The sequence below is a fragment of the Carcharodon carcharias genome, chromosome 17 (genome assembly GCF_017639515.1).
Source record: "Carcharodon carcharias isolate sCarCar2 chromosome 17, sCarCar2.pri, whole genome shotgun sequence".
NCBI classification, from domain to species: Eukaryota; Metazoa; Chordata; class Chondrichthyes; order Lamniformes; family Lamnidae; genus Carcharodon; species Carcharodon carcharias.
In genome coordinates, this window is record NC_054483.1 from 29,181,688 (window position 1) to 29,198,314 (window position 16,627).

The following is a 16,627-nucleotide window of genomic DNA, read 5'->3' on the forward strand; positions in this document are numbered from 1 at the left end:
TGATTGGTAAAGACATTGCTATGGAAAATGCACCAGTGATGGTGACTGACAGTTAACTGCTATGCATTGTTTGAAATTTAAACCAGGCAGCTTGGCCCTGATTGGTCAAGCCATTGCTTTGAGGAATGAGTCAGCAAATGGCTGTCACCTTTAGCTCTGTAAAGTGCCCAGTCTACCTCTGCTCATCCTGGTAGGGCAAGGTATCTCAAAAATTTGAGCAACAGGTGAAGCTAGCTGTTTCACGCTGCTACTATGCAGTAGCAACATGAGTGGTATTCACCTCTAACAGGATGCTGCTGTCAAGCCAAAAAGACATTCTGTCTATAACACAAACGAGTGATGTGGTATATGAATTTCAGTGCCAGTGTGATGCTAGGTATGTAGGCCGTACATCCCAAAGACTGGCAATTCGTATCAAGCAACATGTCCCAGCCACTGTTCGCAATGGGCAGGGTACAGACCGTACCCAACCAGCCCATGCTTGCAAAACTCAAAACACAGTGTCCAACATTAGAGGTGATTCCACGATTGGACAACATTTGCTAAATAATTCTCAGTGTGCTAAGAATTACGCTGACAACCAGCTTAAGATTGTCAGTTGGGCTTGCAGTGTGATGCATTTGTGTGTACTAGAATCTACATATATTAATACACACGGTCCTGTTCTTTGCAGACCGAAACAACATGTATACACAATGTGTCTGTTTTAGCTAAACAAAATCAGTGACAGCCATTCACTGACTCATTACTCAGGGCAATGCCTTGACCAATCAGGGTAAAGCTGCCTGATTTAAATTTCAAACAATGCTTGGCAGTTAACTGTCAGTCACCATTACTGGTGCATTCTCTATGGCAATGCCTCTACCAATCAGAGTTCACTTGCCAACCAATCAGTACTCTCTTCTCATACAGCATAAATTGTTGTTTTTTTTTCTCTTATTAGTGTTCTTCCGAAGTGTCCTTATGAGTGCAAGATGAAGAGCTTTGACATGTCTCTTTGTTCAGCAATAGACAGAGATTTATCTATGTAACTTTAATTTGCTGCTTAAAGTGGCTAAAGAAAGTATTATCTATTTATCTGCAACCAAAAATCTCCCATAAGTTAAAGAGTGATATCTTACTGGAGATGTGTTCACCTCCACCACATCCAACTCTTCCATGTGTTACTTGTGAACAATGGCAGCCGTGATTGAAGTTGATGTGTGTGTGTTTGTGTGTCTGTTTTTTCATGATGACATTGATCAGTTATCATGCTTCACTAAATCACTTGCAGTTGTAAAGTTATCCCAGTTTTAACAAAGTTATAAAGTGACAGCTGTTCTGAGACACATTGGAAGTGAAATTGCTGGGCTAAATACTTCCCCTCTGCATTAGGGTGCATTTGGCATTTCTAAGTTGCAGAGATTTTGATATCAACCTGCTGATATTCATTGTTTATGTTGTAGGATCCAATATCTGTTGAAAAACAAGCCCTCCGATGGTATTCTACCTCCAGATTCCTTCTACAGATCTCTGTATCCCCAAATTATACAGGACATAGAGGTAAGAGGCTGCAGCTTGTGCTCTGAGGACAGGTTCAAGCATGACACTAATCACAATGAGATAAAAAGTCATTCTTGAAAGCAGGTGTTTGCATTTATGTTGCACCTTTGCAGACTCTAGGGTGTCCAAAACACCACATTGATAATTATAATCCACTAAGTGTTACATTTGCACTGCAGGATATGTCGCCAATTTGTGCTGAGCAAGCTCTCTGTTTTACTGATGGTGATTGAGGCATGAATACCCAGGGCATAGTGGTCGGGGAGAATTCCCCTGCCTTTCTTCAAAGTAATGTCTTGGAGTCTTTTAGGTGCCCCAGACCGAAATCTTGGTTTAATGCCTCCTCCAAAAGTCGCCACCTCTGACAGCGCAGCATTCCCTCAATCCTGCACTCGGAGTGTCAGCCAAGATTGTGTTCAAGTCCCTGGAGTGAAACTTAAACCCATGGCGTTCTGACTCGGGAGCGAGCTTGCTCCCCACTGAGCCAAGGGCTGCGTTGTGATAGGCTTGAGGATCATACAATTATAAGCATTATCATTTTGTAGCAATTTGTATGCACAACCACATCTGTCCTTTCTCCAGACCACAATCTCAGTCTGCTGCTATTGCCCTCTTTACTCACAGATCTGCCTATTAAAGAGCATTTCGACAGAAAGACCATTGTGCAAGTTACACAAGAGAAATGATCTTGTTAAAAGCAAAAAACTGCGAATGCTGGAAATCTGAAATAACAATGGCAAATGCTGGAAAAACTCAGCAGCTCTGACAGCATCTGTAGAGAGAGAAAAACAGAGTTAATGCTTCAAGTCCATACAAAAGGATCTTGTATTTTTTTTAAAGTTAACCTAGTTGAGTAGTTTTGAACAGCTACCTGCAGCCTTGAGAGAGGGGACAGCAGCAGTCAGGAGTTGTCACAAGAGCAAAATATTGCCGATACTGGAAATCTGACATCATAACAGTTAAAACTACCAAGCATCAGGTCAGACAGCATCAGCAGAGAGAGAAAGGGTTAAGGTTTTGAGTTGATGACATTTTGTCAAAAGTGAAGGAATTTGAGGTATAGCAGTTTTGAATCACAGACAGAGCCAAGGTAAAGGTGGGAAAAGAGGAAATAGCCCAGGGACAGGTCTGTGATAGGGCAGAGAGGGATAGGAGAGATGAAGTAACAAGAGATGATGGTGCAGGGCAAATGAGAGAAATAGAGAAACAGAAAATGGTTTGCGTTTCCTTTTCAGACCATTGAATCTAACTGGCGGTGTGGGCATCACGGTTTACAGCGGATACACTGCCACAGTGAGACGAGTAAAGGTGTATATTGCTTACAGTATGATGATCAAAAAATTATCAGTGGTTTACGTGACAACACTATCAAGGTAAGTGGAGCAGTGACGGAATTGGGGAACAGTTTCTGATAACCTGAATCCAGTCAGCAGCTAGTTTGTCATGGGTTTATCAATCAAATGGTCTTTAGGTTCCTTTTGTTAAGGAAATATGAACAGTGTGGCCTTTACAGAGCTGTCAGGGCTCTAGTTTAATGTCTGGCCTGTACTATCTTTGCCAATCTCCACTGTACTGGATTTCCCTTAGAACAGGAGCTGCATTTAGTCACACCAAGTAATCTTTTAGTTCACTATTAATTAACAAGTGTGCACATGGCTCTGGTCTAGCTATACTGCAATATTCGGTCCAATTCTGGTCTATATTCCACAGCAAGAATATTGAAACATGGAACACAGTGGAGGGGAGTGGGCGAGGAGCCAATGATTGGTGTTGGATTGTTTCACTCAGTGGGATTGGCAACAGAGGTTTAATTATATTAAAACCCAATGATGATCTCTGACATTTGTTCTACTCGACCTAGATTTGGGACAAGAACACACTGGAGTGTAAGAATGTTCTGACAGGGCACACCGGCTCCGTGCTGTGCCTGCAGTATGATGACAAAGTGATCATTACTGGATCCTCAGACTCCACAGTAAGGTACGTGACTTGTGACGTCCAGGTGTATGCTAGATTTGGCAGCAGAAATTGATGCTCTGTACTGGGATGTAGAGAGGGAGGGAAATTACTCGCTCCCTGGTCAGCCTTGTTAACTCCCTTGTTAGACAGATTTATTCATCGACAGCTAAGTTAAGGGTTACTGGGAGCAGGCAAGAAAGTGGAGTTGGTAAGATCTTATCGAATGGTGGAGCAGACTCATGGGGCTGATTGGCCTAGTCCTGCTTCTAACTATTATGATCATGATTACAATGAGAGTGTGTGCAGCTATAGGACTGGATAGAGATTCAGTATCAGTACACTGGTTCATTCATCCATTAGTCTGGCTCCCACAGGTGAAAGATCAAGTGTTTAACCCACTGCACCGCGTAAGTTTACTTATGTTGCCTTTCCCTTGCCCTCTCTCTTCCATCTCTCTCTCCCTTTTTTCCAACCCCCCCCCCAGCTCATCCCTCCCTTTTCCCTTCCTCCCTCTCATCCCAGTGTTGAATGTTTCTTTTTAAACATGAGTGCTGTATGTTTGATTTGACTATTGCAGAGTGTGGGATGTTGGTACAGGGGAGATGTTAAATACACTGATTCATCACTGTGAAGCTGTCCTGCATCTCCGCTTCACCAATGGAATGATGGTCACGTGCTCCAAGGATCGTTCAATCGCTGTGTGGGATATGAGCACCTCCACGGACATCACCTTGCGTAGAGTCCTGGTCGGCCACAGGGCAGCTGTCAATGTTGTGGATTTTGATGATAAGTACATCGTATCAGCTTCTGGAGATAGGACGATCAAAGTAAGATCTATTTCATTACTCCTTCCTTTCTTTCAATGTCTGTCCATCTTTTTCCTCCCTTCCCCAAGTATCTATTCTTTATTGCAACAGTAAGAGGCCATTTAGCCTCTTGAGCCTGTCCTGCTGTTCTGTCAGATCATGGCTGATCTCTACACAAACTCCATTTACCTATCTTTGCTCCATGTCCTTTGATTCCCTTAGCCAATAAAAATCTTGTCATCTTAACAGGCTGGAGTCTACAGGCTGTTTGACTGGGTGGAGTGTGCTTAACCAAGACTTAGTTCTATTCTTGTCAGATGAGTATATTGTATCAACTCTCCCCAGCAATGGGATAGTGGGTACAATTGCTTTGGAATTTGTGTGTCTCTAGCCCACAATTTCTGAAGCTGACTGCCTTGGATCAGCTCACCAGCAGAGCAGCAGGTTGATCCAGTTTTTTAAACGTTTTGCCATCACATAGCATTCCAAGAATGTTCCCTGGCCATCTGGGCACCTGAATTAGCATTTCTAAAGTGCTATATCTTGTCAAGAGCTACAAGTCTACATCTCCTAACCCTGCAACCACAGATTTAGTCTGAATCTATTTAGAAGGGGCTGTAGTCAATGCCTAGTTAATGCTTGTCACCTAATATGCAATGAACATTGCCATTGTCAGGACATCCCCAAGTCATTCATGGTCAGTTCATTCTTTTTCTAACACAGTGGATAACACACCTGCCAAATAGTATACAGAAAACTCCCATAAACGGTAATAAGATCAAAAACAAGAAAATCTCTTTGACGGGTATTGATTCAGGGTCAAACATTGACCCAGGACAGTGGGACAACTCTCCTTTCTTGCTCAACCTTTCATATTTCACTTGAACAGGGTCTCATTTTAACGTCTCATCCGAATGATGGCATCACTGATAGTGTGAAACTCCCCTTGGTACTCAGCCTTGGCAGTGTCGGGCACCCTCAGTACAACTCGACGCCTCTTTTGTATTGCATTGGGATTGTAAGCCTGTGTTATGTGTTCAAGTCTCTGGAGTGGGACTTGCATTAAAAATCTGTTGACACCTCAAGCAAAGAAAATAATCACACTTTCTTCACACCACTCTCCAGCTCCTCTGAACACTTGACAATATTATAAAACTCAAACTTGGCCTTCACCGATTGAACATTCCATCATCTTCTATCATTCGGTTTGTTTTGTCAGGATTATTCCAAACTCAGTCAGTTCTAGTATTTCTTCTGAGTTAAGAAATTTCTCCCAGCTGCTTGCCCTTGTCCTCTGTTCTTTTTAGTAAACTAAGAATTTCTTATTTGTCTAGCTGTCAACTGTTTTGTTCAGCGTACCTCCTCATGGCTCCCTCTCCCTCTAGGTGTGGAACACTGGCTCCTGCGAGTTTGTGCGAACACTGAATGGTCATAAACGGGGCATCGCCTGCCTGCAGTACAGGGACAGACTAGTCGTCAGCGGTTCCTCTGATAACACAATCCGGTATGTCTCTCCCACCCACACCAGGTCTTTTTAACCTCTCACAAACCGCAGTCCCACTAAAAGTTACCTGGAAAAACTCAGGTCTGGCAGCATCGACGGAGAAGAAAAGAGTTGACGTTTCGAGTCCTCATGACCCTTCAATAGAACGGTTCTGTTGAAGGGTCATGAGGACTCGAAACATCAACTCTTTTCTTCTCCGCCGATGCTGCCAGACCTGCTGAGTTTTTCCAGGTAATTCTGTTTTTGTTGTGGATTTCCAGCATCCGCAGTTTTTTGTTTTTATCCCACTAAAAGTTGTTGCTTCTATCAGCCACAGAATGATGACCATTAGCTACGTGCATGAACTTCCTGTTCAAAGTTGCCAGTTAGAGCATCATTAAATGCTCTATTTATTTCAGGCAGAAATAGACCTGGTTAAAAGAAATAACTTTGAATTTCTGTAGCGTTTTTCATGATGTTGGCTGTCCCAAAGCATTTTGCAGCAATTAACTGCTTTTTGAAGCGTACTCACTGTTGTCACGTCGAGAAAAATGGCAATAATTTTGGCACAGCAAGCTCCCACAAACAGCATTGTGACGACGATTAGATAATGATGTTGGTTGAGGGATAAATATTGGCCAAGACATCAGACACCAGAAAGACCTCCCCTGCTCTTCTTCCAGTCATGGCCACTGGGCCTTTGACATCCATCTGAGAGGACAGCTAGGGGCTCAGTGTAACAACTCATCAGCTATGTGGCACCTCCATCACTGTAGCACTCCCTCTGTACTGCACTGAGACTGTTGCCCAAATGATGCGCTGAAGTCTCTGGACTAGGAGTTAAACCCTTTTGATACTGAGGTGCGAGTGTTGCCTGCTGAACTCCATTGTGTTCTTTAAGTATTTGCTTGTTCACCTGAGTAGCAGAAGCTGACAGCTACCTCCCACCGTTTAACAATCAGAAGCCGCAAGATTTCTCCTGTGTGGAAAATGGCAAAGAATCTTGTGTAAACACCCACAGATGTCACCACGCACGCACACGCACACGCACACGCACACGCACCCCGCCCCGCCCCGTTAACTTACTGCTCCTCCATAGTATTATCAAACCACAGCCCATCTCAACAATAATAGCTAGCATTCATATAACCCCTTGAACATTGTTGCGAAGCTCCTTGAGATGTTATCAGACAAAATCTGAGCAAACTACCTAAGGAGATATTAGGACAGATGACCAAACGCTTCGACTTTTAACTAGGTTTTAAGGAGCATCATAAAGGATAAAAGAGAGTTTGAGTTTCTGCCTTTTTACCGGTTTTCTTGCTGTAGATTTCCACTCCGTTTTTTTATCTTTGATTAATCTGTCCCTGCTGCAGGTTGTGGGATATTGAATGCGGTGCTTGTCTGCGAGTTCTGGAGGGTCATGAAGAACTAGTTCGATGTATTCGCTTTGACAACAAGCGAATAGTTAGTGGAGCCTACGATGGGTGAGAAAGAAATTTCACTAATATATCGCCTTTCACAGCCACAGACCATTCCTGGAGAGCTTTGAAGCCAATAAAGTAGTTTTTGAAATATAGTCACTGTCATCATGTAACATTTCATCCAGAAGTTGACCCCTCAAACACTGCAGCACTCCCTCCGTACTGACTCTCTGACACCAGCACTCCCTCAGACAGTATGGCATTCTTAGCAGAGTAGACCAGATTGAAAATAAAGTGTTATTGTGCAATGAGCATCTATAATTGGAAATCAACTTGCATTTAGGTAGCACATTCCACAGCCGAGTAGCCTGCAGCCCTGTGCTTGCGTCTGTGGCTGTTTACATTGTTGGCAGACAGATGAGAAAATCACAAGCTGACACGATGATTTGTGCCTTTGGATTTATTCAGTTTGTTTTCTCTCTCTGTTTTCTTTTAAAGCAAAATTAAAGTGTGGGACCTAGTGGCTGCGTTGGACCCCCGATCGCCAGCCGGGACCCTCTGTCTGCGAACATTGGTGGTAAGAATCCAGCTTCTAAGTTCCAGATGTCCCTTAAACTATGATAGTTCACCTGTGAACACACTTATCCTGGAATCGGAATCCTAGAACTCTCTTCCTAACAGCACTGTGGGTGTAACTACACCACGTGGACTCCAGCGGTTCAAGAAGGCAGCTCACCACCAGACACCCACATCCATGAATGAACTTTTTAAAAAAAAAAATGTTGGGGCTTTAAATCTCATATTGTAACCTGGGAGTACCTAACGTTGACATGAAAGTTCAGCAAGCAATTAGGAAGGCACTTGTTGCAATTATATCAGCCTTCTGTGACACCATACCTAGAGTCCAATCTACAGTTTTGGTCTCCTTACCCAAAGAAGGATTAATTGCCCCAGAGGTGGTGCAACAAATGTCCATTAGATAGAGCAATGTCATGATCCCCGCAGAGACAGATAGCTTTATAAAAAGAAAGTCATCCCCATGAAGTCAACGAAAAGAAAACTGACGGACAACGTTTCACTTTTGTTACAACCAGGATAGGAGGAATGCGCAGTTTATCTAGCCCCGCTAATCCGCAGGTTGCACCATTAGTTTAAAAGTTTAATTCACTCACCAAAATGTCCAATTATTTACCTTCACTACTGTTAGACCCAGAATAAAAGAGACTTTAACCTGGCTTCTTTCAATAAACTCCAAACGATTGATTTATTAGAAACAATTTTTTTTTTCAAAACAAGTTGCAAGAACCGGTTAACACACAATTGTACTCCATCTATCCCTTTTAAAAATACCCCAGCGCGCGCACACAGGAAGGATAAACAGAGAGGGTTGTTCTGCACAGATGGTCTTTAGAGGATAGGCATTATAAAATGAAGGATGAAGGTCACAGGGTCTCAACATTGTCAATCTGGGGCTCCCTTGTGTCAAGACCCAGTCGTTGTCTAGAGGTTCTCACCAACAGAGCTTCAGCGCGGAGGAGAAAATAAAACTGGACCAATTTTTCCTGTCTCAGCTTTGCAGGTCCAAAACACAGACAAGTTGCACACAGATGAGGATTCTCTGGCTACAGATAATGCACTGTCTTTCCATATTTTAAAGGAAAAATGCAGTTTGTGAAGATATGGTTTTCCCAATACATTCTAAAATTTTTATTGAAGGAAGCCACCTAAAACCAATGTATTTCAAGCTAAAAGGCAACGGTTTTTTTTTTCATAAAAGGTACCAATTTTGCTTTAAATGGTCAATACAACAAAGGTACACCTCACGTAGATACAAGCACTCTCTTTACTTCCACATACAATCTCAGTCTTTTCAACTTGGCCTCCATTTTGTAACATTTCTCACTTCTCATTCAATTGTTTAGACCTTTGAGTCACATTCACTGGTGCCCATATTCCATCCAAAGTATCCGGGCATGGTTACCGTTGACAAGGCTTGTGTTTATGAACTTTTCTCTCTGTCTGTTCACGACAATCCTGATGGCACAGGTTTCACAGACACTCCCTTATTTGATCCCTTTAAACAGTCTGGTGGGTTCTGGTAATGGGTCTTATCCAATCCATAGTCCCTTACAGTTCCTATCTTCAGCTCTTTGTCCTTTCCGACAGTATAACACACAGGCTAACAATCGCTCTGCTTTATTCTCAAAGACCTGCTCCAACACCAGGATCTGTTCAAAAACTGCGAAACAGAAAACTGTTTCCATGCAGAGAGAAACTTGCTTATTGTAGTTCACCTGACTTCTCATTATTCTGAACTTTCTGCCACAACCACAGGCTAAAAAAACCAAACACTGCTGTATTAGCTTTCAATTTACCCTTTGCTTGTTAGCTGTTCATCCACTTAGCAACCTCGGGTCACATGGATATTTCTTAGAACCTAATAATGTCATAATCAGGAAACAAATTAGCCCTCTTTCAGAACACTCCTCAACCCACTTTGGCCTGAAAGAGACATCTCACAAAAAAAACTACAGGCTTTGCCCAGCCAATGGGTAATCCCAGGAGATATTATGCAGTACGGGCCTATGGAGTTTAGAATCAGAGGTGATCTCATTGAAACACATATGATTCTTAAAGGACTAAACAGGGTGAGTACTGAGAGGCTTTTTCCTCTGGCTGGAGAGCCTAGAACTAGTGGGTATAGTCTCATGATAAAGTATGTCATTTAGGACTGAGATGAGAAATTCCTTCACTTTTGAGGTTGTGAATCTTTGGATTTCTTTACCTTAGTTGGTTCTGAATACTCCGTTATTGCGTATATTCAAGTCTGTGCTTGAAAGATTTTTGGATGCAAAGGAATAGGGGATTGGGCGGCAAAGTGGAGTTAATATAGAATGTCAGTCATGATCTTATTGAATGGGGAAGCAGGTTTGAGGGGCTTTATGGCTGACTCTGGCTCCTGTGTTAAACTGAATAAGGCAATTAGGAAACCTAATGAAATACTGGCTGTTTTTGCGTAACACTGCAAGTGATTTTCCAACCACTTTAATTTCCAACATGTACATCCTGTGGGTTAGCAGGAGTGTGAAGTCATTCATGAGCCTTTTCTTATAATGTTTATTTAACCCCCGCTCCTTCCTCCAATTTCTCTCCCCCTTGACAACAGGAGCATTCCGGGAGAGTATTCAGGCTTCAGTTTGACGAGTTCCAGATAGTGAGCAGTTCTCATGATGACACCATCCTGATCTGGGATTTCCTGAATGTGCCCTCCGAGCAAGGGGACGGCTCGCAGTCAGCACCCCGCACGTACACCTACGTCTCCAGATAGGTGCAGGCATCTCGCGTCAGACCAGTCATGGTAAGGAACAGAACATGTGTGCTAACCCCATTGTCCTGCTGCCACCTTTGAAGATGCCCTCCTGTTCTTTGTGAATGAGGGTCCTGGTCTCTTGATCAAAGGAGGATGGACGAATGAGCCCAGTTTAGATTCAGTTTAGAATTCAACCATGAGCTTTATAAAGTCAAATTGGTTCCATCCAGGCAGCTATGTCACTCTGCTTGGCCAGCAAATGCAGAAGTCTGGTACCTGGTTAAAAATGGTTTGCACTCCCCAGTAACCTAATGGCAAATCATCTATAGCAACCAAATCGCAATGCCTTCCTGACATGTGAATCAATCCAAGCTTAAATTCTGTTTGGCTAAGTTGAGAGTTGAAAATATCTGTAATCGGTGCGAATCTGCTAATAAGCAGTTAGAAAAAGAATACTGATTTTTTTTTTTTGGGTGACTTGCTGTGTCTCTACAAATCTCTCCTTACACACTTCTCGGCTTTGTTTATCAAAAGTCTGAAGACCATTTCTTCTCGAGACCATGATTTAGCAACCTTCAGTCAGGCAGTTACGAAGTTAAAATGTCACCAGGGTCATAAAATGTCACCAGGGTCAAGAGCCACAATCCGGGAGACCAAGCCTTGGCAAATTAAGTAGTAGTCCAACAGCTTCAAGTCTTGGCTTTTCAGATGCCCAACACTTCTATCTGCTCCCTTTGCCCTGATATAAAGTGTTGACATTTGTTCTCTTTTCTCTCTCTCTCTCTCTCTCTCTCTCTCTCTCTCTCTCTCTCTCTCTCTCTGTCTCATTCTCTTTAGGATGTCTCAAATTCAGCTTTTAGGCACTTAAAAATTAATGATCCTGAGCCACACATTCATACAAGGAAGCGGTCATTTTGAAGGGGACTCATTTCAGGATGTGGGACAGCGAGCAGTGAGTACCTGCTCAATGAAGAATGAAAGCACTTCTGAGAAGAAAAACAAATCCCCACACATCATTGCATCAACGGAAGAAGTTTCAACTGGATTTCCACCTCCATCTCAAAGTAACGCAACAAAACCCAATTAATTTTGTAAGTTTGTATGGACTGATTTCTTGAAGGAACTTTAAAGACGCAGGAAAAACTAAAAAACAAAATTCTCTAAAAGGGAACAGTGAAAGGCCCCCGGAATTGGTGATGGGTTGTGCTGAAATGACCAAATCTGTACTGTTGCAGATTTTTTTTCTTTCTCCCACTTAGCATCAGAGTTTGAAGAAGCTCCCCAACTAATGGTACTGAGCCCCAGAGAGCAGAAGATCCCAGGTGTTAACTGGAGTTGGTCGAGGTGTCTCTGAACCTGGGGTGCAAGCTAGTTGGAGGAGGGTGGGTTTGGGTTTGGGGTGGGGGTTGGTTGAAGAGAGGGAGAAATGAAATCAGCCAGATTTGCTTTTCTTAAATACTACCCCTCCTTAACCACTGCCTATAAAGCGAGGACAGAATTGGGCTCTACGGTGATGCCACGGCTAAACAGCCTGTGAAGGATACCAGCTTGGGTCTGATCGTGAAAGGCTGCTGCCCATGGAACTGTACTCCAGTAAAACTCCACACCCTCCAGAGAGGAGGGGGCGAGAAATAGACACTTAGCATCAAGGGTTTGATTTGAGTAATTCCTAAGGGGTGTGTTCTGATGCTGTGTTTCCTGAATAACCAATAAAACGTTGCAACTTTGCAGTGGAGATTGTGATGTTGGGATTGTTCTCCTATTAATCAGTTGTCCTCACTGGAAAGAACAATGACATTGTGAACATGTAGTGGGGGCAACCCAGTCGCTTGATGGATTTGCATTACTATGATGAAGTATGCCACCATCCTGTTATCATCTCGACTTGGCCAGCTCACCATCCAGAATAAAGTAACTGCCAAAATAAACTCAATACACACACACACACACACACACACACACACACACAGCATCGCAACCAATTGGATCCAGGTCTGCCCTGTTGTTTGACAATCACAGGCTCAATTTGATCCTGAGCTGAGAGGGGTGGCATTGTTGGTGGTGGATTGGGCCTTGGCTGCTGCTTCCAACCAATACTTGATCCCCAAATGGACATGAGTTGAGGGCAGGATCAAACTCGGCCGCAAAGCTGAAAAGCCTGTTGACCATTGCTCGTTGGGAAAGCAAGGTTAATACAAAGGGTATGAGCAGGTCACTGCCAGCCCCCTGAAAGCTGTACCCTGTCATAGTAAGAGAGTGGCAGTCACCTGTAGTGTTGTACCTTGGGAGGTGTCACCTGGAGTGCTGCCGGTTCTCATAAACCACATTGAGCAGCCCAGTTATTAAAGATGGGAGAAAACTGTCAGAGAAAAGGCAACAGTGCAGAAGGGGCCTCAGCACTGCTCTGATTAGCACCTATGATGTATAATTGTATAATCTCCACCTTCTGTCCGAGAGGAAGGTGATGGATTGTGTTGCTAGAAGCCAATGTGCAATTTACAGTTACTATTGTACAGTTTGTGTATAGTACCTTGTGTTTAGTTTATTTTAAAAAGTATTCTCTGTAAAACTTTTCTTTAATCATTGATGAAACCCCAGGGCTCTTAAAGGTCAAATTTCAGTAGTGTCTCATGACGGCCGGTCCGTGTTGTGGAGAAGTTTTTTGGGCGGTGGGGAGGGGATGTTAGTATCAGTGTTTTATGTTTCTTTTCTGTGTTTGCTTCCCCCCACCCCCTCCCAACCCCTGAGTTGAACACTACAGAAAATTGCTGATCAAGAAAGCCTTAACCACATGGGAGTTGGGAGGTACTGCTATGATCAGCACACTCCCCCAAACTCTAGGTATTTATGCCACTTTGGACTTAGAATTGTTGACTTTTGGAGGAGGGAGGGTAGGGAAATGAAGGTAAAGCAGGGTGAGCTAGCTTCCCCTCAACCCCCACTCCACTCCCAGGGGTATGTAACCGGGCTCTGGGTTCAATCCTCACTCTGTGCATTGAATGAGCTTCTCTGAGCTGGGGAATTGGTGTGGTGGTAGCGGGGGGGATGCCTGCAGGAGAGGTAGCATCAAGTGGACTCTCTGTACTCAACCCTGGGATCAGTCAAGAGTTCACTGATGAAGATCACTATCCGGTGCCCATTGCTGGGTTCAGGGCCGGGCGATGCCTCACACAGATTCATGGCCAAAGCTCATCCAGTTTCAAGAGGTGACCAATGTGCTCTTGGGCCAGCGGTGTTTTGGTCTCTGGGAAGCTGGACTCTAAAACCTTAGTGGGATGTGGTAAGAAAGAGAACAAGGTTGTTGATTCAGCCTAGTTCTTCCCCAGATATGTCACTGTAATTCCTCAGCAAATTACCCCTGGTTTCCCCACCAACTTGTGACTTTCAAACTATCAGGCGATGCCCAGGTTTCTAACATGTCATTTCTCCACAATGCAACTCCACTCAATCTAAACTTCTCCCCCGCGCACTCCCACATTTTTTGGGGGGGGTACAAGCTCTCCTTTTATCAGTTCACCGTGGCTTTGGTAGCAATTTGTGCTATTTTTCTACATTTTCTTGTTTTGAGGTATTGTTCTGTGGATTATTTATGTAGTCTTTTTAAAAACAAAAAATGCATTCTTTAAGATATGTGGTTCATGATTAAATTGCAACTTATCATTCTCCCAACATGCAAGGATTTCAAATGCCAGAAATGGTGTTTTTTTTTTGAGAACATCACCATGAAACTCTAGCCAGCTAGCTGGGGCTCTTCGCTCCATTTCAACGTGCAAATAGTGCTACTATGTCCAGACACCGAGAAACAAAAGGTTCATTCCTGTCTGCTCCACTTTGTGTCTCGTCCAGTATCTGGATCTTATTTTCCATTCCTTAAGTTTCTTGCTTAGCTGGTCATTTGCCTTAACTTTACTGACTCATAAAATGTTCTTGTGTAATATTTCACATTTTCAACATATCTTCCAGCTGTCCAATTCATCTCATTTACAGCGTAGCAATAGACTTTTCAGCCCATGCTGGTGTTTAAGCTCCACATGAGCTCCTCCCACCCCTCTACATCTCAACCTATCAATATATCCTCCTATTCGTTTCCCCCCCCCATATGTTTATTTAGCCTCCATATAAATGCAACTACCCCATCTGGTAGTGAGTGAGTTCTGCTATCTTGCCACTCTCTGGGCAAATTCCCTATTGAATTATTCGTGACTATCTGATATTGGTCCAAGTTTTAAGCTATCCCAAGAGGAAACATCTCTCTCTACGTCTATCCTATCTGAATCCTTTCATAATGTTGAGTCTGATCGCCCCTCAACCTCTCTTCCAGAGAAATGCCACCCAGAATGGCTTTAAAAATGAAAATAGAATAGAGTTTCACCCAAACCCTTCATGCTTTCTTTGAAGGAGGTAAATTCCGTTGCCCTCACTCCCACACTTGCACTCTTAGCTTTCCAAATCAAAGTGATGTGTATTATCAATTATTCCCTTTCTCCTTCCCAAGCTTTCTCCCCGCCCCATTGTGCAACCTCCCCCACCGGGAAGAAACTTGGATTTCTCGTTTCGAGGATAACTAAGGAATACACTGAATCCCTCAATGTCATGGGATATGCTGTCCCTGGTTTTGGGCACTTGATATGTGCGGAAAGACTAGAACTTCATTCTTGACAGGAAATCTTTTCAGAGGATGTTTTGAAAAGAAGCTTTTCAAATCTGTTTGATAGGAAGAGTCAAGGTGCTTGGGTTCTTTATGTGGCTGCTCTTCCCTCTGAGTGAGTGAACACCTCTGCTAGGATAAAGGAGGCCAAAGCTTTAGAGTCTTGCAGAGAATTCCATGTTTTGATGGGGTAAGGATGAACTAAACGACAAAAACAGAATTACCTGGAAAAACTCAGCAGGTCTGGCAGCATCGGCGGAGAAGAAAAGAGTTGACGTTTCGAGTCCTCATGACCCTTCAACAGAACCGATGCTGCCAGACCTGAGTTTTTCCAGGTAATTCTGTTTTTGTTTTGGATTTCCAGCATCCGCAATTTTTTGTTTTTATAACTAAATGACTGTTTTGTTTGTTTGTTTGTTTGTCCCATTTATATTGCAAGAGAGCTGTGTTCTTGAATCAACTTTGTAATAACTTGGCTCTTTCACATCAAACTCGGTAACCTGTGATAAATCCTTTCCTTCCAATCTCATTCAAAATCACTAAACAGAAATATTTTATCAATGTAATGTATTAGAAACGCACAGTGCAGAAGGATGCCAGTTAGCCCATTGTGAAAGTGCTAATCCAGATCACCTCACTTCACATTTTTCCTTCATAACTGTAGAGTTTTCCTCTTCTAATTCCTTCTGGAAAGTTACCATTGAATCTGCTTCCTTTTTTTTCCCTTTCAGGTATTGAATTCTAGAACACAACATTTTGCTATTTTTTTTTTGCAAATTCTCCTCATCTTTCTTCTGGTTCTTTCGCCAATTATCTTAAGTCTGTGTCGTCTACTTAATGACCTTCCTCCTTCTTTTCTGTATTTACTGGACTAAGCCTTTCATCATTATGGACACTTATCAATATGCTTCTCTGCTCAAAAGGAGAAAACCCCAGCTTCTGCAGCCTCTCCACATAACTCAATTCCCTCATCTCTGGAACCACCCTAATAAACCATCTCTGATCCCTCTCTTAAGACCTTGACATCCTACTTAAAGTCTGGTCTTCAGAGGCTGACACTCTTGCCAGTGGAAACAGTTTCAAATTATACCAGCCTGAAAATACAATAAATTACAGTTTAGTCGGGTAACTGGTTGAGCTAACTCACTTTTTTTGCATGACCTTTCACATCTGTGAAACACGGTTCTTGAGTCATTTGGGCTGCAAACGCTGCAAATAAGCAGGAAGCCTGGTGACAGCCCTCAGAAGATCTAATCCAGTGGGTGATGTCTGGGTCAGTTACAGTTTGTAATCTTAGGGCAAAGCACATGAGGGGGTCTCGCTGTGGTCCTCCTGTATACTGCTCAGTCTGTATCTATCAAATGTCTTCTGTGACCAGCAACAAGATTTTAATTTTTCTTCTCACAGCCCAATTAACTTTGGGTCAGTTTAAGAGCAGCAAAATAATATCCCACA

At 43.0% G+C, this 16,627-nt stretch overlaps 1 protein-coding gene across 5 annotated transcripts in view; it reads left to right on the forward strand.

Annotated features, from left to right (window-relative positions):
• LOC121289710 (F-box/WD repeat-containing protein 1A) overlaps positions 1-16,627 on the forward strand; it is a 36,154-nt gene that overhangs the window by 14,381 nt on the left and 5,146 nt on the right. For 2 of the 5 annotated variants that reach the window (XR_005945625.1, XR_005945624.1), the window contains exons 5-13: positions 1,446-1,542; positions 2,778-2,915; positions 3,404-3,522; positions 4,079-4,328; positions 5,693-5,811; positions 7,167-7,277; positions 7,713-7,791; positions 10,381-10,572; positions 11,362-11,615. Coding sequence is in view for 3 of the 5 variants with exons in the window: in XM_041209339.1 (XP_041065273.1) it covers positions 1,446-1,542; positions 2,778-2,915; positions 3,404-3,522; positions 4,079-4,328; positions 5,693-5,811; positions 7,167-7,277; positions 7,713-7,791; positions 10,381-10,542 (1,075 nt within the window). In the remaining 2 variants the exon portion in view is untranslated. Of the gene's footprint in view, positions 1-1,445; positions 1,543-2,777; positions 2,916-3,403; positions 3,523-4,078; positions 4,329-5,692; positions 5,812-7,166; positions 7,278-7,712; positions 7,792-10,380; positions 10,573-11,361; positions 14,194-16,627 lie in introns of those variants that run through there. The other 3 variants (XM_041209339.1, XM_041209337.1, XM_041209338.1) reach the window with 2 other exon arrangements.